This window comes from Nymphaea colorata, chromosome 4 (genome assembly GCF_008831285.2).
Source record: "Nymphaea colorata isolate Beijing-Zhang1983 chromosome 4, ASM883128v2, whole genome shotgun sequence".
Taxonomy (NCBI): Eukaryota; Viridiplantae; Streptophyta; class Magnoliopsida; order Nymphaeales; family Nymphaeaceae; genus Nymphaea; species Nymphaea colorata.
In genome coordinates, this window is record NC_045141.1 from 3,592,067 (window position 1) to 3,615,742 (window position 23,676).

Below are 23,676 nucleotides of genomic sequence, written 5' to 3' on the forward strand. Positions count from 1 at the left end.
GTTTTTCCAAGAAAAAATTACTGCCAAAAAAACATTCGAGGAAACCTCACCAACTGAAAACCTCTCAACAAAATTTTCGTCGCATTTTAAGTGGGTGACAACACGTAAATAAAATTGGATAATTTCATTGTTTTCAATAGACTCGGATCATTTGAAAATCCATAAAGCGTCTGCATACCTGCGTAAGCTGGCACTATAAGATCTTCTGCCTGTCTCAGGTCAAAGGGTCAATTCAATCCTGAGGTAACCCTTGCTATCAGACCAAAGTGTGTGTAGGATTCAATAATAGACAAGAGAATACGACATCAAAGGCTTTTTGCTACAAAAGAGAAGAAAAGAAAAGGTATTTATCATGTTACCATCAAATTAGCTATTTTTTCACATAACTGACACTGAGAACCTCATCTTTTGTTCGACGCCGTGACAGTCCTTGATGCATCTTTACTCACCGGTTCAACTGATCAATTGTGATGTTCGATCACATGCCAAGATAGGACAATCTTAATAAAAGGAAAATCTGAGAACATTGAAAAAGGGACAAGAAAACCAACTAATGAACAAAACCCCTTCGAGGGAAAACATACATAAAGGAAAGGGAGGGGCCAGCTCTGCATTTCTTACATTTGTCTGTTCACTGAGTGTTGGTCCTGCTGGCTTCTGCATTTCTGACTGGATAAAAATAACATTTGTCTGTTTACTGAGGGTGGATCCCGCTGGCTTCTGCATTTCTGACTGGATAAAAATAAGGATGAGCCTGCAAAAGGCCAGAAAACAGTCGCGGCATCATCCAAGAGCAGAGAAAAGAAGAAACAGAGGAAAGTCATGATACCATAGCTTGTCTTGCTGTTACCCGCTCCTGGTGATCATATCGAAGCAACTTGTCCAGGAAATCGATAGCCTGCCCAGTTAAAAGTAAGAAAGATTAAAAAGAAAAGATTAAAAATAGACGTGATGAGAGTCATGAGACCAACACCCACCTCAGGAACAGCCAAATGTTGATTATCCTGATTAATGAATTTTGTCCATGGCTTCCTAGTATGCCTGCAGAAAATATTTGCAAAGAATATCAAGCAGAACATACCATCATAAAATCATAAACCAAGAGACAGCAGACCATCAGAACATTGAAAAGTATAAATGATAGTCACGAGCACGAAATCAATAGCCAGTGCAATTTTGGAACCACAAGCCGTACTTTACCAGCACAACTAGAGTGGTTCGCAAAAAGGATATATCTGATTTCACTAGGTTTCTTGAAAATGCTTTTCTCTGCCAACTAAGAAACATAATGAAATCAAGGAGAGCCATCGAAGCAATAAACATATAACTATCTGTAGCACAAAGAAGTGGCATCAACCTTCCGACAAGAACCTCCAGGTGGGGATCAAGTTCCAAACGGTACTTGCTGAGGTAAGCATTTAAGTCATCAGTTCCAAGCACCTATCGATACAGAATGAAATTAGATGCAGATTACTATAAGAAACCAAGGGAGGGAAAAAATCATGAGGCCGGTTGTTTCATCTTTTTTCAAATTGGCAAGTTGGGCCTAGGCAGAACCCCCACCAAACGACATACAACAGGTGTCAAAATGCTTGACCTTCTCCAAACTAAAAGTTTTCTTTTTTTTTTAGACAAACAACTAGCCAAATGGTGAAGCTTGAAGGTTTCAAGACAAACCACTAGCCAAATGGTGGAAATTCAGTTTGCAATTGAGATGATAAAAACAAAACAAAACTTGAAATAATGAAGTGACAAATTTTGATTTGACGGATAACCTCTTTGTAGAGCAGGATTAAAATTGAAAGGAGTCAACCAAAATAACCAATCAGAACCAGTTCATTGAAAGAATGATTAAGTATGCCCTTTCACGACTGTGAGAATCAACTGACAAGGGTTGCGAGAACCAACTGCCTTGGACTTGAACCATATATCCTTCAAGACTCGGCCAATACTCACTGGTGCAAATCATTCCTTCAGACCAAGTCACTTAGGCCACCCTTTTCCTATTCCAATATTTGGATTTGTTTTTGCTGGAAATCCTAAATTTTTAGGTACTTTATTTTTTCCATGCTGGTCTCTCTCTCTCTCTATTTCTCATGTGTATTTGCTCGTCTTTTATTCTTTATTTTCCTATTTTATAAATTTTATAGTTTAAATCTATGTCACACGGTTACTCCTCTTAAGGAGTAAGAGTACCCGCACGGTACGGGTACGGTACCAGTACGGGTACCGGTACACCCGTGGGTGCGCCTTTAATGCGGTCAACGTGGTACTGGGTACAGTCAACGTACCCGGGTTCAATTTCGTCCAATTGCGGACTCGGTCAACTTTGACCGAGTCCATAGTTGTCCATTTTTTTTTTTATGATTTTAAGTTTTTAACGTTTTAAACATCATGTCACGTTAAAATGGTTGAAAACCCTAAACCCCAAAGACGTCTTCTTCCTCCGTCGACGCATTTCTCACCGACTGCGGCAATCTCTTTGGCGACCGGCCAGTGGACTGCAGGCGGCGACCGGCGACGGCAGGCGGCGTTGGCGACGGTATTTTGCTTATTTTTTGTGAATCCTCTCGACTGACGCTTGTGTTTTCGACGGTCGGCAGCAACATGTTCCTCTGGCGGCGATTACAACCATATGTTCGGTAGTTTTTCCGGTAGCTTTCTCTGGTTCTTCAAATCCCATCTTACAGTCCCTTTCTTTGTTTTATTAATCTATTGTATGTCGTTTTGATTTCGTTTTTACGTTTTTTTGTTTTCTTGTTGTTCGTTTAAAAATTTTAACGATGCATCTTAATTTGGTCTGTCTTCTGAATAAGTGAATGTTCTATGGACTTTTTATTTGTTTTCTGTTTCTGTTTTCTTGGTTTCGGTCGTCAAGACTCTGCCAGACAGCCACTCAAGGCTTATGAGTGCTGCTAAGCCTGCTATAAATACACTTAGAACAGAAAAATAGCATTATAGGCTATAATGCTATGTTTCTGTTCTAACTGTTATGTTTTTTTATCATTAAAATGATTAAATCAGTAATTTTTGGCTGCACCCTGCACTGACTTTTACTGTTTTACAGTTTGACTTGTTTAGCATGTTCTTTTTACCTGTTTAGCATTTCCTCTTTAACCATGGCTTGAGTTGTGACTTGTTTATCAAGAAAGCTGAAATATTTGTATGTTATTTACTTCCACACTTGTTTTGGATCATGATTTATGAATATGCTATTCTGTTTGTAATTTTTTGATATATATATACGTGTGAATATGTTATTTTGTTTGAAATTTTTGATATATATATATATATGTATATATATATATATATATATATATATATATATATATATATCGCCGCATGTGTGTACGGCCGTACCCCCGCACCCAAATTTTTTTGAAAATGATCCGTACCTATACCCGCACCAAAACCCGTACCGGCATCCGTACCCGTACCTATGTGACATAGGTTTAAATTGTTTAATTAGTTTGTCAAAAAATGATGCCAATTGGATTGTGGATTCAGTAGACTGCAGACAATCCAATAATGAATATCATAGCTAGTCTTGAATCTTGACCAACCTGCATCCAAGTTCTGATTTTGGACAACTCAACTTCTGATTCCTTCTACCAGGAGGGGATAAGGTGGTTAGGTTATTTCTTGCTCGTAGCTGTAAGTTATGTAAAAAAGCTGATGATATTCAACAACTCCTTTTAACTTGTCAATTTTTGGCAATCTACAAAAAGCTTCAGAGTAAAGCAATTCCCACTGCAGGAAATTGGACAATGGTAACAATGAAGGTCTAGAAAAGACTTTTGCCAGTAAGGGTGAGAAACGTAGGAGTAGTATTTTCTCTACAGTAGCTTTGAGGATTTGGATGTTGAGAAGTGCAGCAGTTACTGATTCTCTAAAAGTTTTGGTGATTCATGCTAGAAAAAAATTATTGATACATGTTGAGAAGTCCATACATTAGCTCACCCTAACTTGGAAGCAGGAGGAAAAGAAATTTTCCAAAATATGACCGAGAACTGGTATTGTCTCAGAGCAAAGGTTTGACAACAGCAATGTTGCTTACTCAGTACAGATCTCCTCCTTTACCGAAGATCATTTTAAGCATTGTCACAAATATCACTGCCTTTTCTTTTCAAAACATGGCAATAGAAAGAGAAAAAAAGAGAAAATTAAGTAAAAGCTAGAAAAGCTGTGATATTTGGAAAATATCCCCAAGATGGGAATACTGAAAAAAGAACATCATGTTTTATCGTGATCCTTTAGAAAGTTCTTTTCATAAAAACACTTCAATATATTTAATTTTTTTATGAGTTTCTTTTTAAATTTTAATAACTATTTTGAATTTTTATCGATATCTATAAGAAAATTAATAGAAAACTCATAATTGCAGAGCTTCTCTATATTTGACACAACTTTTTAATTTTTTGAATTCATGAGAATTTTCTCAAGAATAAACCTAATAAAGACAAGAAAAGAAAACTTTGCCGATAAAAAACCGACAACTATTTTAAGATCACCCAATCATTGAGATGTGAAGAGGACGGTTTGACTAGATGCATTATGTGGAACAATATGGAAGTGCTAATCCCTGAAATGGAGGCTATGAACAACTTACTCATCTTGATTGATATTATCAGAGGGCTAATAGAAATATGATTAAACAATAAGTAATAGAAATATGGTTAGAAAGAAGTATCAGCAATCATTGCAGTTACAGAATCGTTAAGTAGATGTCTGCAGAAACAAGGATTCTCTAGTGTCAAGCTAGTTGAATCCTGCTTTTGAGTTCTCTCCTGATTCCAAATCAACCTAGCAAGAGATTGGAGCGGAATGTCTCTCCTAACTTAGTTCCCAAGTCCTTTTTGTCATTCTCTATACCATTGTAACATATATTATCATTTTTTCAAAAATATCAGAATAAGCAAACCAGAGAAAACTGAAACAGTGCCAAGCTATGATATATTTTCAAACTATTGCTAAAATCAATTTCTCGCAATAATACCACGTTATTTTCCCCATTTTAATAAGAATGTTCCTTAATGTACTTCAGAGTCTAAAGTCCATAGTCACAAAAAACACGATATTTTTGAAAAAAATGCAAATAAAATGTATGATTTTGATTTGCTAAAAAACTCGCCAAAAAGCACGTTTTCTCCAAAACAAAGGTTGAAAACTTGAAATGAGAAAAACGCAAAGAAACACATTTAAAACACGTTTTTGTGCGTCTTTTTTGACACTTTTATTTTTTTGGGCAGAAGGTGGCATCATTTGACGGTAGATGCTGAATAGATTTTATAAAACTTAGAAGTTAAAAAGCCTTCATCAACAAAGAGGAAATCAGTTGATGAAGAAAGGGGAAAACTCATTGGCATTTTAGGGTTTTGTCAATTGCCTACTTCCGACACACTTTTCCGACGGAAAAACTCACCAGCATTTCTCCCTCAAGCGATTTCCGTTGAGCGGCAGCCACAGCAGTGGTATTCGCAAACGCACAGGTGCGTTTTCCAGCACCCAGCAGATCTCCGACCGGTGAGCAGCAGCCACGGCGGTAGGATTCGATTACAAACGATGGATTTTTCAGTCTATTTGCATTGGATTTTTCAGTTCATTGTGCGTCGGTTTTTTATTGGTTAGTTTTTTTTTTTTTAGCTATGCATTCTGTCCATTAGAAACTCTTTGGTTTTTGCTTTTGGGTTTTATGTGCCTTGGAATAGTTAATGTGTCGTGTATTTCAGATTATTTTTATTTCTGTGGAATCCATATTTTGTGCATAGCTCTTCGGCTGAAGACTGATTTTTTATTCGATGTCTCAATTCTACAGAAGGGGTTAATATAGTATAACACTATAACTTAATAATAGTTAATAGTTCATACTTTATAGACGTGAGATTCAATGTTTGATGAATAAATATTATGCTGTTGTGCATAGCTATTCAGCTAAGGCCTTATTTTCAGTTGTCTTTGTTTTACTTTAATGATTTTATCATTTATGAATTCTGATTTCTTAAGATAAAATGAGATTTATGATGTCACGTTATGTACTTTTTTTAATGTTATCTTATTAGTTTCTCATTTATTTTATTTTTTAAATTTTTAGGATTTTTTAATTTTTTTAACAATTTTTAAAAATGTACTGTATTTTTCCTGTTTTTTCCCTTTCCTCTTTTCAAGCTCGCCATATTATATTTGAGAAAAACCTCGCATTTTATAACTCCAAAACGTTATTTGTGACTATACTTCAGAGTTCAAAGTTCAAACCATAGCCACAAAAATCTTTCTCGGGTGTTTAACATTTCCTCAGGTATTTTTAAGCGATGTTTTTCAAAGGAAAATTTCAAGAAAATATTGGCAAATTTTTGGTAAATAAAAAAAACCTAAAAATTTCGTTAAAATAAAACAAATGAGAAACTAATAAGAAGATATTAAAAAATAGATAAAAGGTTAAAAATAATGTCTTAACAATGATACAAATTATAATAAATAGTTTAATTTAAGTTTAAAGGTGAATCCATGACATCACTAGCATTAAAAAGAAAAAAATGGGAAAAACACCAAAAAACGAGAAATATATATTTCATGCTTTTTTAAAAAGATGTGTTTTTTTAAGGATTTTTTGTTTTTATCATTTTTCTTATTAATATTGCAATATTTTCAAAAATATCGTGATATTTGCAGCTAAGCTTCAAAACTTGTATTCCATTTTTTTCTCTTTTAAGTTCGAACATTTTGAAATTATTTTGAAGCTTTAACAATGTATGTATCAGGAAATTGATAGAAAACCCACAGTTGCATAATTTTTAATTATTTTTATATATTTTTATTTTTGAATTCCCAAGATTTTCTAGCAAAGCAACTTTGCTTAAAAAAAAAAAAAACCCGAGGAAAAGTTTGCCAATAAAACCAGAAAATGATATTTGAAATGATGCTTTCTACAAAGACCTATTGTACAAACATCGTGCTCTTTGCGAAAAAGGTTTTGAGGGCCTTTTTAGCCTAGCAAGTTGGTTTCTGTAGAAACACATAACAGGATAGGGAGATAGAGAAGAAACACACGATATACGTGAAAAACCTCAAAGAGATGTGAAAAACCACGGAGAAGTTCTAACCTAGGGGCACCACCGCAACCCTAGGAGAGAGAAAATATTATTACCACTTAATCAACAAAACAACAATAAGTGGGAATATAAGAGGGAGACCCGCCTAGGGTACCAAGCCACTCTCGGTTCCCGCGCCCATGGGACCGGGTCCATATCCAGACCCGGTTCCCAATACACAATATTCTAACACTCCCCCTCAAGCTTGGCATGCATGTCAAACATGCCAAGCTTGCTCACATTCTTTTCAAATTGGGATTTACATAAGGCTTTAGTTAAAACATCTGCAATTTGATCTTCAGACTTCATATACGGCAGAATCAACTCCTTTGAATCTATGCGTTCCTGTATGAAGTGGCGATCGATCTCCACATGTTTGGTCCGGTCATGCAGGACAGGATTATTTGCAAGGTTAATCGCCGACTTGTTGTCACAGTACATCTTCATCTTCTCTTCCATTTCAACTCCAATATCTGCTAGAAGAATCTTTAACCATAACATTTCTGTAACTCCCATAGCAACAGCCCTGTATTCAGCCTCAGCACTGGATTTCGAACAAACTTCCTGTCTTTTACTTCTCCATACAACCAGGTTACCCCCCAGAAAAATGCAATACCCTGTGGTAGACCTCCTAGTATCAGTGCCCCCTGCCCAATCTGCGTCAGAGTACCCTTCAATATTCAGTTGGTCTTGCTGAGTATACAACAATCCTTTCCCTGGGTCATTCTTTAGGTACCCCAACACCGGAACTCTTCCAGTGACAATCAGTGGGAGCATGCATAAACTGACTCAACACATTCACAGCATAAGTGATATCAGGGTGAGTAAGAGTAAGATAGATGAGCTTACCAACCAGCCTCTGATACCGTCCTTTTCCTTTCTCATCCAAGATGTTGCCAGTTTTGATGCTAATCTTAGTACCAAACTCCATTGGAGTAAGAAAAGGCCTACATCCAAGTTTACCTGTCTCCTTTAACAAATCCAGAGTGTACTTCCTTTGGCTCATAACAAGCCCTGTCTCTGATCTAGCAATCTCTATCCCCAGAAAATACCTTAATTTACCCAGATCTTTAAGGTCGAATTCAGCAGCTAACCTCTCCTTCATCTTCCTTTTTTCTTCTTCATCGTCACCTGTGATAATCATATCATCAACATATACAAGAAGAATACTCACTAGACCATTTCTCTGCTTAATGAATAAAGTGTGATCACTATTTCCCTGTTTGTATCCATTAATCTTCATAACTATCCTCACAAACCATGCTCTAGGGGACTGCTTTAGTCCATACAAGGCTTTCTTGAGATGACAACATTTTTCGCTTTGGGCATATCCAGGAGGCATGCTCATATAGACTTCTTCTTCAAGATGGCCATTCAAGAATGCATTTTTGACATCAAGCTGGTCCATGCTCCACTTCTTTTGCACAGCAAGTACTAGGATAACCCTCACAGTTTTCAGTTTAGTAACAGGAGCAAAAGTTTCAAGATAATCAATACCATATTTTTGACTGAACCCCTTAGCAACAAGGCGAGCCTTATACCGTTCCACAGTACCATCAGGCTTGAACTTCACATTGAACACCCACTTGGAACCAACTAAATGAGCGCCCTTGGGAATATCAACAACTTCCCAAGTGTTGTTCTTTGCCAAGGCATCCAGCTCCTCTGTCATGGCCTGTAGCCATTTGGGATCCTCTCTAGCATCTTCCACACACCTGGGAATCACAGACTTAGATAAGGATGTAATAAAGCATTTGTAATCCTTACCAAGTTTAGCGTAAGAGACAAATCTCTGAATAGGATGAGAAGTACATGACCTGGTGCCCTTGCGCAAGGCTATGGGAAGCTCTTCATTCATTGGACTTGGGTCATCCGGGGAACTCTTAGGATTGGGATTGGTAACATTAACATCCTCAACCACATCTTTCTTCTTCCTGGTGTACACCAGGCCAAACATGTGATCACAGGCAGTGGGCTGATCATCTACAGAGCGGGATTCCATGTGACTGTCTCTATCATCTCTGACTATGTCTGCCACACTGTGACTAGGCTTGTAATCTAAGAAATCCGTAAACTGAATCAGCTGATTTGAGGAATACTCTTCCACACGGTTCCCTAGACACTCCCCCTGAAGAGGATTCATAGGAAAGTATGCCTCATGTTCATGAAAAGTAACATCCTGGGAGACATAAACTTTGGAAGTGGTAGGATCAACACATTTGTATCCCTTCTGAGTAGAGGAACACCCCAAAAAGACAGCCTTGATAGACCGAGGGTCAAGTTTCTTGAGAGAGGGACTATGGTCATGTACAAAGCAAATACACCCAAACACCCGAGGAGTAAGAGGCCAGGGATTTTGAGTAGGCCAAAGGACAGAATACGGGGAATGACCATTCAACACACGAGTAGGCATACGGTTAATAAGGTGTGCACTAGTGAGAAGTGCATCACCCCAGTAGCGCTTAGGGACATGCCGATGGAGCATAATAGCCCGGGTGACATCTAATAAATGGCGATTCTTCCGTTCAGCCACGCCATTTTGGGGAGGTGTGTAACTACAGGATGTTTCATGAACAATACCCTTGTCTCTCAAGAAATCATCTAGGGATTGAGAGACATACTCTCTAGCATTATCAATGCGGAAAGCCTGAATAAAGGTCTGAAACTGAGTCTCAACAAAGGCAACAAAATTTTTGACAATAACGGGAACTTCACTACGGTCTCTCAACAGGTACACGAACGTACAACAGGAGTAGTCATCAATAAGAGTCATAAAGTAGTGAAAACCACGACAAGTGGGTACTCCCGAAGGACCCCAAACATCAGAGTGAACCAAAGCAAAAAGACGAGTGGTTTTATTGAAGGAAATAGGGTACGAAGCCCGAACATGTTTAGCCAACTGACACACTTCACAGGTGAAGGAGTCCATAGAAACAGAATGAAAAAACCTAGGAAACAACTTCTTAATCAACGGAAACGGAAGATGACCAAGCCGCTCGTGCCATCGCATAATGGTGGATCTGTCTTCCATGCCTGACAACTGTCCACTAGTGGCTGAAATAAGAGCAGAAGCGACCTGCACTGGCAGTCTGTATAGCCCATCAATAGCCGAACCAATCCCAATCTTCTGCCCCGTCACCAAGTCCTGCAGGAAACACCGATCAGCAGAAAAGATTATATTGCAGTTGAGTTCTTTGGTAATACTGCTGACAGATAACAAATTCATAGGAATATTGGGAACATGAAGAGCATTATGAAGATGATATTTATTTAACAAGGACAAACTCCCTTTTCCAGCCACAGAAATAGAGGAACCATCAGCCATAGACACACGTTGCTGCCCGGAAGACAATTTGTATTCTTGAAACATCTTAGGATCCCCTGTCATATGATGCGTAGCTCCACTGTCAACAATCCAATCACCAAGAGAAGGATTACCTTGATCGCTGGTGGCAACAAGAGCTTGGGCTAATTTAGCTCCCTCAGACGTGGAGGCTTCCTCCTGAGTAGTAGCCAAGCGGCTGATGTACGCTTGCAGTTCCTTGATTTGATCTGAGGACAGCTTCGATTTTTCAACACTTGAAGAGCCACTCTGACTAGAATCTGGCACAGAAAGACTACGTCGACTAGAAGGAGGACGACCCCGGACAAGTCTCTTCTCAGGATGAATATCCCAACAAAAATCAACTGAATGTCCCAATTTGTTACAATGGCTACAACGTCGGGCAGGACGCTGTCCAGTCTCTAAAGCACGACTAACAAAGGCTGAAGGAGAACTCCCATGACTAGAGTCAATATGCATCACTTGGCGTCATTGTTCCTCAGATTCCACTCGAGCATACACCTCTTCTATCCCGGGAATCTCATCACAGTTGAGAATTTGACTCCGAATGGATTCAAATTCATCACGCAGGCCTCCAAGGAAAATAAAAGTACGGTCCATCCATTCCTTTTCCCAGTACAAGGCATGATCAGAACCACAGTTCCAGTCATCATTCACATGATAGTCGAGTTCCTCCCATTTAGTCTTCAGGGCTGCATAAAAGGATGCCACGGACAAATCACCCTGTTTAAGGGAGTAGATATTGCGTTTAATCTGATATGTACGCAGAACCCTCTTCTTACGACCATACATCCTCGCAAGCACAGTCCACATATCATAAGAGGTCGACTTCCGTAGAATAAGTGGCTGAATATCAGCAGAAACAGAACTGATGATCCACACCTTAACCTGACTGTCTTCCAATGCCCAAGTTGCCCATCGAGGATCTGTTTTGCTAGGCGCCGGTTTCTCTCCTGTGATATAGGGAAGGCGACCGCAACTAGTTATCCCTATTTCAAGGGTGGCAGACCAAGAGAGATAGTTGTCTTTATTCAAGCGAATAGACGTGACCTGAACCGGCAAGTTCTCGCTCTTGGTAGTATGGCTCGTGTCGAAGGCAACATCAATCTTAGAGGTCATCTCTTCGGCCATCACGTGCACCAACGAGCAGCACTACCCAACACCAGGAAACACAACCAGGAGGCTGGTCCAAGAATCACGATAATGGCGAAGCGCAATGGCGGCGGCGTTGGAGAGGGCGACGGCGGCGGCGCTGGAATAGGCGACGGCGGTGGCTCTGTAGAAGGTGATGGCAGCGGCTGAAACGGCAGCGGCTGGAAAACAGATGACGGCGGCGGAAACGGCAGCGGTGGCGGCGGAAAAACAACGGCTAGCGGCGGAAACTCTACTGGCACACCAACAATGGCTCTGATACCATGTAGAAACACGTAACAGGATAGGGAGATAGAGAAGAAACACACGATATACGTGGAAAACCTCAAAGAGAGGTGAAAAACCATGGAGAAGCTCTGACCTAGGGGCACCACCGCAACCCTAGGAGAGAGAAAATATTATTACCACTTAATCAACAAAACAACAATAAGTGGGAATATAAGAGGGAGACCCGCCTAGGGTACCGAGCCACTCTCGGTTCCCGCACCCATGGGACCGGGTCCATATCTAGACCTGGTTCCCAATACACAATATTCTAACAGTTTCAAAATAGAAAAAGTTTCTTTAGAGCTGACAATGGCAAACATAGCCACTTGAACTACTTGAGTAGTCATATTGGTTCCACTAATGAAGTGCACATGCATTTCTTGAACTGTGTTCCATGAAACATGCACATACAATCAATTTGGCCATAGAGATTTTAATACTAAAATAGTCAAATTTCTTAATTTAGACATAACCAAGCCACAATGAAGTGACATTTCACCAAAGAAGGTTAAGCTTAATCCACTACGAAAGCATACGCACCTTGGCTATTTTGACCAGCTGATCATAATTATCATGCCCATAGAAGAAAGGTTCCTTGCGGAATATCTACGAACAATTGAAAATAAATTTTCAGGAAAAGCAAATGAACAGATAAACTTGGAAGAGTTGAAACAAGAAAGCTGCTTACCATCCCAGCAAACATACATCCAAGACTCCACAAGTCCAAGGAATAATCATAATCTTGCAAATCAACAAGGAGTTCTGGACCTTTGAAGTATCTGTTATTCCCAACGGAAGTTTCAAGAAAATTTACCAGAAAAGGAACAAATGGCATCATTAAAGCATAATTGAACAGAAAAAGGACATGCTGACAAAGCATCTCACTAGAGAACGAAACTCACAATTTGCATTCAACAACTTGCTAGGTAATGTTGTGATAATAACAGTGCAATGAATATTGCCAAAATCAAACCTTTCAGTAGTGCAAGAACATATAAGATGGACGACCACTATGTTGAAGAATATTTGAAGAGTTGTAGGTTTAGCTTACATGACATCTGACTAGGACACCGTGCAACTTGACTTATTTTCTTCCATGGTAAACTTTTGACCATTACACAATAAGTTTGAATGAGGGCGTCCGAGTACGTGCGTACATACATTTTCTATATATATATATATATATATATAACACATTTTCATATGGATTTTGTAGGAAGGTCTACTTATCTACGTATACAGTTAGGCATTTTATATATACGTATATATAAGTAGGTCTTTCTTCTTTCTTTTTTTTTGTGTAATTTTTGGGCAACAATACACCCCATGGGCCATCTTCCAGCGGCTCCATTTAGAGACACTGTTGGCTAGTCAGCCATGCTCCTCTTGTATATGTAGAGGGATTTTCTCCCTCGTAATGTATGTTTTTCCTTCAAAGAATTGTTTTAAGTTTCCATTTTTACTGCTGTTTCCTAAGCCCTTTGTGACCAGCTTTATCTTCACTGCTTTTGTGCAAACATTGTCTTGTAGCTTGTACTTCTGCATCTTTAACACCCATTCACGTGTTCAAGTCTATGTCTACCCTTCAATTTACTCTTTACAAATGTAAGCCTTCAGAAAATATGATGTAATACATCAAAACTTGGATCTGGTTTACCTCGAGGACAATAAGTTTTGACTTCAGAATTTGTATATCAACATATTGTATTTCCTTTGGACCTTTTACTGAACAAGAATAGCCCTTTCCCAACCGCGCCACCCTTATTCCCTAATGCAGTGCATCTCTAATTTACCTCATTGCAATGAGAAAATAGCAATGATGAGAGAACAAGAAAAGGCAGTCTTAACTATGTCAGAAGACCCTTGTATATGAATTACTAGTCATAACTAAGTTGCCCTTATCTACATGTATCCTCATGTTAGAATGAATCTGGAAAAAATGTGACTATCTTTACAAGTTTTGAAAGCAAAGTTAATACAATGTCTCTAAGCTAACTGAAGCACATAAACACTATTTACATAATGTTTTACAGTATTATGAAATCATTGAATTCCAGCAATACAACAAGAGAGCGATTTGTACATGAGAAATTGTCTCAAGAATTAGACACAATTTATACATGGCAATGATCAAATGGTGACTGGTGAGCTTATGAACAATGGGATGAATTGGAACACAAACAATGTCATCTGAAGAACAATGCATAATTGACAGGAGATGTTGGATCCCTAACCAGATTGGCAGAATACAAGACAGTGCCTTCCTATCCTTCTCAATTTACAGCTGAATAATAGGCGGCCGATCCTTAATTTGACCATGTGTAGTCACCTTTCATTTTGGATACAAATTTCAATAATGATGCCAAAAACATAACCTTATATTCATCATGTCCAGCAGATATTCCGCCTTTTCACACTTCACCCAAGAAGCGACAGCCAAGTTCATAATGACTATATCTAGGTGACTCCAAGTCTATAATGAAAATGAGACTTAGCGCATTTTACTATTACCAACTATGGTCTTCTAGTTTTCCAGTTTTCCTGTTACTGTATCTTATGATGCTTATCATAACTAACTTATTGAATGTTGCATGCACGTACAATGCATATGTATGCAATGTTATAAAAGGCGTAGCGTATCACGTATCGGTCGGGCCGACCTATACGCCGTATCGTAACGTATCGCAAACGTAGTGTAGCGTATCGTAAAATTAATTTTTTAATTTTAAAAAATATTTAAAAATCAGAAAAAAATAGAGAAAATCATTAAAAATCTGAAAAAATGAACAAAAAATCAGAGATCAAGAAAGATGTATTCAAATATACAAAATATCATCATACATAAGGAACATTCATGTGTATCAACAACACATTCAAAAATAAGAAATTAGATATTCAAAATAACATAATAAGCATCCATGACAATTTTAAACTTGAAAATTTTATAAAATCTTAAGACTTTAAAGCTATGTCACATGGGTACCGGTACGGGTGCCGGTACGGGTGCCAGTACTGGTACGGGTACGGACCATTTTCAAAAAACTTGGGTACGGGGGTACCGCCGTACACACTACACACACACATATATATGTCAAAAAATGCAGAAAAATAACATATTTGCACATATCTATATCAAAAATTACACAATCAGAATAACATATTGTCATATTCATAAATACATTCTCATTCTCCTCAGGCTCATAAATAACATTCAAAATACATTCAAAGAAGAATAGGTCATTGTTGGACAAGGCATACCAAAATACGAATATGATGTGATAAAGCTTGGAGTTCTTTTCAATTTATCAAAGGACATGCTCAAAAGACATCGGACTTGGGTTCATCAGCAGATTGGGATGAACCCAACGAAAAACAGAAAACACGCTGCATACAATGAAAAACAGAAAACAACTATGCAAAGAAGATGGACTCATTGAGAATCAACTACGCAAACAGAAAACAAGAGATAATAGTGAAAGAACAGAAACAATACAACGCCCAACGGTCGTCGCCGGAGGTGAAGGCAGGGGCAGAACCGATGAAAATGAACTAAAACATGATAAAAACAAAAATATACTGTCGCCGTTCGCCTCCTGCCGTCGCTGTTCGCCTCCTACCGTCGCCGATCAGTCACCGTTCAACTGTCTTCGCCTTTCGTCGCCGCCCCTGCCTGTCGCCGGCCGTCGCACGATGAGAGGAAACGAAACCCTTAAAACGAAAACATGTTTTAAGGGTTTCGAGCTTGTTTTTTTTAACGTTATAATCGTTTAAAACTTTAAAATCTAAAAATCGTTAAAATAAAAAAAAGACACATTTGGACTCGGTCAAAGTTGACCGTACCCAAAAAAGGTCAAAAATGACCTCTGGTGCTTTGACCGTACCCAGTACGATCAACGCACAAAAAAGGCGTACCCAACCCCGTACCCGTACCGGTACCCGTGTTGTACCGGTACCATACGGGTACTCCTCCTTTGGAGGAGTACCCATGTGACATAGCTTTAAAGCTATGTCACATAGGTACGGGTACGGGTACCGGTAGGGGTACGGGAGTACGGCCGTACACACACGGGCATATATATATATATATATATATAAATATATATATATCAAAAAATTTCAAACAAAATAACATATTCACACATATATATCAAAAAATTGCAAACAAAATAAAATCATGGTCCAAAACACAGTATGGAAGTAATTAACATACAATTATACAAACATGTCAGCTTTCTTGATTCTCCTCAATCGCATCATGAAGATTAGAAGGAGCAAGGAGCAACAGGTTCTGTAAGGTCCATCTTAAAAGTATGCAAATCATGTTCTCCTTCAAGTTCCACATCAATGTCCTCTGGATTAACATCCCAATATTTGGATGATCCTGAACTGCAAGTTGCAACAATTTCTTTTACAACATGAAGAGGTTGGAGTGGACATAAACTAAATCATGTATACATATCAAAGATACAAAAAGAAAGAAATACAGGTAATCATTTGAAGTACGTAAAAGTAAGCGTAGGTTGGAGTGGACATAAACTAAATCTTCTGCTCGCTTACTAGTTAGCTTATTTCTCTTGATGTTGTGAATTTGAGAATAAGTGCTCCAATTTCTTTCACAACATGAAGAGATTGCAGGTTGAGATAATAACTTCAGCTTAAGTTGTTGGAGATTTGGTGTCGATGCTCCAAAACACAACCACCAATTAACAAGAACTTCTTCATCTCTTGCCATTGCAGCTTGTATTGAATCATTTCTTCCACCAGAGAAGCTCGCAAACTCATTATTTATTATCTTCAACCGATGAAAATCAGAATACAGTCTTCCCAAACATACCTCCCTATTTTTTGATATTTTTGGATCTCGATTAGGAAGAACACGACTAGTACCTCCTGCCAACCATGTTTGTCCATAATATTTGGGATTTAAAGAGTGTGCCATACAATGCAAAGGGTTATTGCTTTTGTTCCATCTTCTTACTAAAATTCTATGCACATGATCGAAAAACTTAGAATCATCAAGTGCAACATTCTTCTTCTCATGTCTAAAAATGATGTTTTGAATTTTTTCAATCATGTTATCCCACATATCAGAAACTTTATGAAGCATGGGCCCTTCTTTATCAACTTCTCTCAGCATCTGCCAAATAGGCTTTGTAAATGTAACGCCCGTTATAATTTTGGGCAGGTCGGGTCGGATCGGGACCCAGACCTGGACCCGCAGCTTACCCACGTAAGAGCCCGACGAGGGCTGTTCTCCCTCATCCTCCTCTCGCTCTCCCCCTTTCGTTGCCTCTCTTGTTGCTGGGGAGCTCCACGCAGAGAAGAAGAAGAAGAAGACAGAGGTGGTGCCGGCGGCGGCGGTGACGACGGCGACTGAGGCGGCGGCACTTGGGTAAACTCTTTTTCTCTCTCTCGTGCTTTGTTTTCCTTTCTCCGCCACTCTCATGCTCCCTTGCCCTCTCTACCACACGTTCTCTCTTCCTCTCTCTCGCCACTCTCTTTCCCCTTTCCGCTAGCTCCCTCCCGCACGGTCCCTCTCCTCACTCACCCTCACTCTCCCACTGGCTCTCTCTCTTCTCTCACGTCCTCTCCCCCTCACTACCCTTCTTCCCCATTTCTGTCCGAACCCTCCTTCCCTCACTCTCTCTTCTGTCCGCCCCTTTCTGTCAGCGCCTCCCCTTGCCTACACACTCCTTACGTGAGCTCTCTCCCCATTTTTTCTATTTGTTTTTCCCCTTTTTCTCCAACCGAGCACTCTTTCTCATGGATTTCATCACTGTTTGTTAGGATTCCAGTTTGGGGAACGCGTTCTTCCCCTCGTATCAGCGTTAGGTGGTGTTGGTGGTGGCGGCTTGGCACAATTTCTGCCATTTGGGGACCGATTGTACGCTTGAGGTGGCTGTCGGAGGCGTCACAGCAGTTTGGACACTTAGATTGGGGTGAGCAAGGCCTATTTGAGCTTAGATTATTGAATAGTATCTATGAGAGCATGTATAATTATTGTTTAAGCATGCTAGAATCTAGAATTGATGATTTGAGACGCATGTTAGCGATTTTGCTTTTTGGGGGAAGAGTAGGATTATGTTGGAGAAGCGTTGATTCATGGCTATAATGATCATTTGTGCATGATGGGTTAATTTTTGAAGCAATAGGGAAGCATGGTTAGGATTGTGGTGTTGTGGAGAAGTGTAGGACCGTCTTTGTGAACGCTTGGGAGCGTCCTTGTCGACGTGGGTAGCATGTGTGGGAAGGAAGAAGGGTACATGTTGGGAAGACACCTTCACTAAGGAAGCAAGAGAGAAATGGATTAGTGATCGATTCAAATCGATGGTGCGAAGCTTAAGCCTTTGGAGGTAACCTCTAGGGCTGAGGAGAGACCCTTTTGAGGGCTTTGTGGGTCGACACTACCCTTCGATACCCTCTTGAGGCAATGGCGTGCCTCAATGATTTTGTTTTATATTTGTTTTGATTGTGAATCTAAACTAGTGTAGAGTTTAGTCATTTACCACTTGTGTATGTTTGCAGGTACACCAGGCACGTCCCGTCGACCTTGAGCGACCAGTTTCGAAGCTCGAGGCATTTTGAAGAGTTTGTGAGCGCACCACAGGTATGGCAGCATTCCAGGCAAATCCCTGCTTGGGGCAAATGTATGAATGTGTGTTCCTAGGGTCGTGGGATCCTAGGATTGTGATGCAATTGATTGACTGTTGAGTGAATGAATGTGGGTATGCATGTAAATGTTTTGATATATGATATGAATTGTTTTGGAAAGACTATAAGAAGTTTGTTTTGAAAATGTTACACATTTGCATGTGCATGCTAGAATTGATAACTGTTTAGGACAGATGAGGCGGGGTATCGAGTCGAGTGTCTCTTCGACCCCAATTGTGCATTAGAAAGCATCCTAGAATGATAATTGCATAAGACAGCTACTAGCCAATCACAGATCGAGACTACTCTCTGTGGTTTGGCTAAGTTTTTAAAGATGTGATTGATATGATGAATAATGTGAATGTTTTGTTCTGTTGCATACACATTGTTGTGGGCAATGATGCAAATAATGGAATTGGAGGGTAGTCGTACCCGTATTGTATGACGGCTAGCTATGACTGTTATTGTTATGTGTAAAGTTTTAAGTGCTAGATTTATATTGTGTGCCACACAAGGAGTCCAGAATATGTGACTATACTTGGGATCACTTGCCAAATTCATTCCTGCTCGTTGGCAAACTGGAGCATTATCAGTAATAAGCTACACAACATTATCTTCACCCACTTCTTTGATGACTTCTATAAATAGCCAGAATATGTGACTATACTTGGGATCACTTGCCAAATTCATTCCTGCTCGTTGGCAAACTGGAGCATTATCAGTAATAAGCTACACAACATTATCTTCACCCACTTCTTTGAGGACTTCTATAAATAGCCCTTTTAAAAACTCAGCATCTTTATACTCCCCAGATGCATCAACACATTTCAAGAAGATTGGTTCATCAAGCGAATAAGCAATAAAATTTATTAGTGGCCGCCTTTGTATATCAGTCCACCCGTCAGAAACAATGGATACTCCATATTGTATCCACGAAAATTTCTTCTTCTCTAATAATTTTTCAATGTTTGCCTTCTCTTCTGCAAGAATTACTGTTCTTAACTTCTCTGAACTCGGAGGTACATAACCACTCAAACTGCAATTAGCCAAACCTGTAACAACATCTTTCCAATAAGGACTTCTGGCTACATTAAAAGGAAGTGAACTTGCAAAAAAGAACCTTCCGATCCTTCTATCCATTTCTGCCCTTCCCATATTATTGAATGCTTGTGCTAATGTTTTTCTTTTCTTTGAAGGATCTTCACCTCCTTCAGTAGCATAAAGAGGAACAGACACACTTGATCTGGATGAAGATTTCTTCGTCTTAGCTGCATCTTGTTCTTTTTTGAATATCTTGATCTCCTCGTTGGTATCTTTTGGGCATGGTCTAATTCCAACGCCAGAAATATGCAACAAATGTGCCTTGCAACGTGTATAAGAGCCCGTGAACATCATATCACAAAATTTGCAAGAAAACATTACATTCCCACCACCACCTGGTCCTTTTGATAGTTTCTTCACATAGCGCCAAAGAGGCTGAGATGGATTATCCTTCTCTACTGTAGCAGTATTAACACTACCATTGCTGCTTTCTACATTCCCACTTCCTGTAGGAGGCAGTATTTCTTTTCCTTTATCAGCCATTACAACTTATGTCTGAACAGAACCTAGCAAATGAGTTGCAACTGCAACACATAACCAATAAAAACAGGGATCATTCGAAATAGATGAATCCTCTCATGAAACGATATATCACAGTACAACGGCTCTACATGCAGCACTCATTCAGTACAACGGCATGAGTGCAACACTCATTCACATGCCCTGTCGGCAAATGCAATCCACATTCAACAATATTCTAAGATAGTGAAGAATGAAAAGGCCTCATATTCTAAGACAGTGAAGAATGAAAAGGAGGCCTCTATTATATTCTCTGAATCTCTGGCTTACCAGGAAGAATATCAAGTTTATTATGAAAACACACAAAAAAGCTGCAAATCACATTGACACATACAAATAAACACACAAAACACGAGGAAGCGGCTGGGCTATAAATCGTCGGCTAGCCTCTCGGGTAGAGAGGGAGAGAGATTTGAAACCCTCTCGGGTAGAGAAAGGGCGAGCCAAAGGGAGGGGTGTTGGGTTTTCACTTTCAGGCGATGAGTTTTCTGCACACACAACCTGTCGTCGGTCGTCGCCGGCGGCGAAGGCAGGGGTGGAGGCGATGGAGCCGATGAAAATGAAAACAAAAAATGAAAAAAACGCAAAGTCACCTCCTGTCGTCGCCGCTGCCATCGCCGTTCCGCCCTGCGTTCGCCGCCCCTGCCGTCGCCTGTCGCCGCTGCTTCGTTGCCGAAGAGAGACGAGAGGTAAAGAGTCGTAAAGGCAGAAACGAAAGGGTTTCGTTTTACTTTTTTTTTTCTAACGTCAAAATGATTTTTAACGTTAAAATGAAATAAACGTTTAAAAAAAATGGACAAAATTGGACTCGGTCAATGTTGACTGTGTCCAATTTTGGACGGATACGGCCTCCGGTGCGTTGACCGTATCCGGTACGGTCAACGCGTACCGGAGCCGTACCCAGCCCCGTACCGGTACTGGTATCGTACGTGTATCATAGCTTTAAAGTCTTAGGACTTGGAGTTTTAGGACTTAGATTACATCACAATTTCATAAGTTCAAAATATATAGTTATCATCTTTCATGATTTAACAATAATATCTCCCAAATCGATGAATCCTTGGTTATTTTTGATGAAAATGTGCAAAATCTCTCCCTCCTACATCTCTTGGAGTTTGTAAATACAAGAAGGGAGAGAGAGAGAGGAGCGTTTAAACTTTAAAAAATAAAAAATTTTGTGTTTTAACCCGTATCGTACGATACGGGGGTGTATCGCACGTATCGTGCGATACGCGTACGATACGCACACGTATCGCGTATCGAAGATGTATCGCATAGGTTTCTTTGACCTATACGATATGTATCGTACGATACGCGTCCGTATCGTACGATACGGATAACATTGTATGTATGTAATCATATGCCTGATCCTGTCTGTTTGAAATTCATTATCTTTCTAAGTGTTTCCATTTTCACAAATATGAATGGTTGTTCTAAATCAAGAATGCAAAAATGAAGGACAAAAAATGGGAAAACAGTGGAAATATTGTGTTTCTGTCTCATTTTTTCCCATTTTCTCATAAGAGAATATTTTTAATATATTTTTATGCTGCTGTTAATATTTAATAACTGTTTTTATTTTTTGTCAAACTTTCTGTAAGAAAATTAGAAGAACCTAAAGTTTATATTTTCCTATTTTCTTCTATTTTTTAAAATTTTTTGAATTCCCGAGCTTTACCCAAGGAAAACAAACTTCCCATTTAGTACCCAAGAAACAGCTCCATATAAAGCCTAATGAGGATATCTATGATAATGGATGTATCACATTCCAACACCACAATTCTAACAGCATATTTCTTACTTGTCAAACAATCTTTTCTGTAACTGAACATAGTCTTTGACATTGTTATCCATAATTCTTGAATGTCACTTTTAAGTAAAACTACTTTAAAAGTCACTTCTTTTTTAACCAAAAAAAAGTGCAGAAAAAAGACAGGAAGCCAATGATAGAGCATAATAAAGGAAGATAAAATTAATAAAAAAACATTCAGAAATGAAAAAACCATGAACAGATATAGCCATTGTGAGAAAACCAAGAGAAGATGAAACTTTAAAGAATGAAAGAAGAAAATGTATAAAAACTAAACTAAAAACTTAATTATGATTTAATTACTAAAAAAACTTCAACCAGCAGATACAAAATAACTAAATCAAATTTAATAAGCAACAATATTTAACAACTAACCTAGTTTAGAAAGTACCTACAATTTAATAACTTTGAATAATGCTTCAACCAGCTAAGGAAAAATAAGTAAATTAAATGAAACTAACCATGCAATTTCGATGAGATAAATGAAGCATGAACTAACAATTCAATTTTGATCAAGCAATATTAGACACTTCTATGCTAAAAATATTGCTAAAGTAGTAAAACTACACCATCATTGATTCACAAAGACAAAATTCTAAATAACAAGATGGGGCCATGATATTGCAAAATCAAGTCAAATTCGCTTGAGAAGCAGGTCCACCTTGAAGCAACCCGAACATTGTATTCTTTCCCTGGATGATAAAACTCAGCAAGCCCCCAATCAATCAGACGAAGCTTCCGCTGCTCATGATCGATCATGACATTATGCGGTTTCACATCTCGGTGCATGATACCTTGTGAATGACAGTAGTCCAATGCCTACACATAAATGCAAATAAACTTGAAATCAATGACTTTCTAGTCAGAAATCAGTCCAGTTTTAGAGCCATGAGATCCAAACAGCATTCATTATCAACACTTCTTATTTTCATCAAGCACTAAAATGATGAAAAATAAATATACAAACATGAACAATGGCTAACACTAGTTACATGTTTGTTAATACAAGACTTGCATGAACAGACATCATACCAAGTTTACCAACAAAATTTTTGAATTTAGATGTGACAAACTCTTTTTAAAAATATCAGCAACTTGGTCTTCAGTCTTTATATGCTCCAACAGATACCATTCTTTCTCGATATTGCCTTCCTTGTAAAGTGGCAATCAATCGCCATTTAATTAGTTCTTTCATAAAATTCTGGACTTTTAGCCATATGAATAGCATTCAGGTTGCCACAAATCAATTTACTCATTGACAACTGGAATTCCGATCTCGCTAGAAGCCACCAAATTATTTTCATTGTCGTTAGAGCGTAACCCTATATTCGGCTGCAAATATAGATAAAGCCACTAAAATTTGTTGCTTATTGCTTCTTGTTCTTTGAAGAGGTCAAAGACTTACCAAAGAAAATACAAAATCCAGTTGTGGATAGCTGAGCACGTATTGATCTCCCAAAGTCAGCATCATAGAAGGCTATAAGTTCTTCTGAATTTGAAGAAGAGAAGAACACTCCTTAATGCATTATATATTTTTACATGCCTCATAATTCTCAGCATCAATGTTGTAAAAAGTGTATCATAAGCCATATCTGTCTGGCTTTAAGATACACCGTATCGTAAAATATCATAACCGTATTGTTTTTTAATAAATCACAAAAAAATCGAAAAAATCATAAAAAATCAGTAAAAATCAAGAATAATATGTTGTTCATAAAAAACATGTTTTACAAAACGATAGACTT

At 38.7% G+C, this 23,676-nt stretch overlaps 1 protein-coding gene across 4 annotated transcripts in view; it reads right to left on the minus strand.

The window, feature by feature from the left end:
• Nucleotides 1-227: 227 nt before the first annotated feature.
• LOC116252938 (casein kinase II subunit alpha-2-like) overlaps nt 228-23,676 on the minus strand; it is a 29,222-nt gene continuing 5,773 nt past the window's right edge. The window contains exons 4-11 of one of the 4 annotated variants that reach the window (XR_004172338.2): nt 22,593-22,750; nt 12,539-12,629; nt 12,391-12,456; nt 1,358-1,440; nt 978-1,041; nt 830-898; nt 622-754; nt 228-457 (exon numbers count right to left, since the gene is read on the minus strand). Coding sequence is in view for 1 of the 4 variants with exons in the window: in XM_031627582.2 (XP_031483442.1) it covers nt 695-754; nt 830-898; nt 978-1,041; nt 1,358-1,440; nt 12,391-12,456; nt 12,539-12,629; nt 22,593-22,750 (591 nt within the window). In the remaining 3 variants the exon portion in view is untranslated. Of the gene's footprint in view, nt 755-829; nt 899-977; nt 1,042-1,357; nt 1,441-12,390; nt 12,457-12,538; nt 12,630-22,592; nt 22,751-23,676 lie in introns of all 4 variants that reach the window. The other 3 variants (XR_004172340.2, XR_004172339.2, XM_031627582.2) reach the window with 3 other exon arrangements.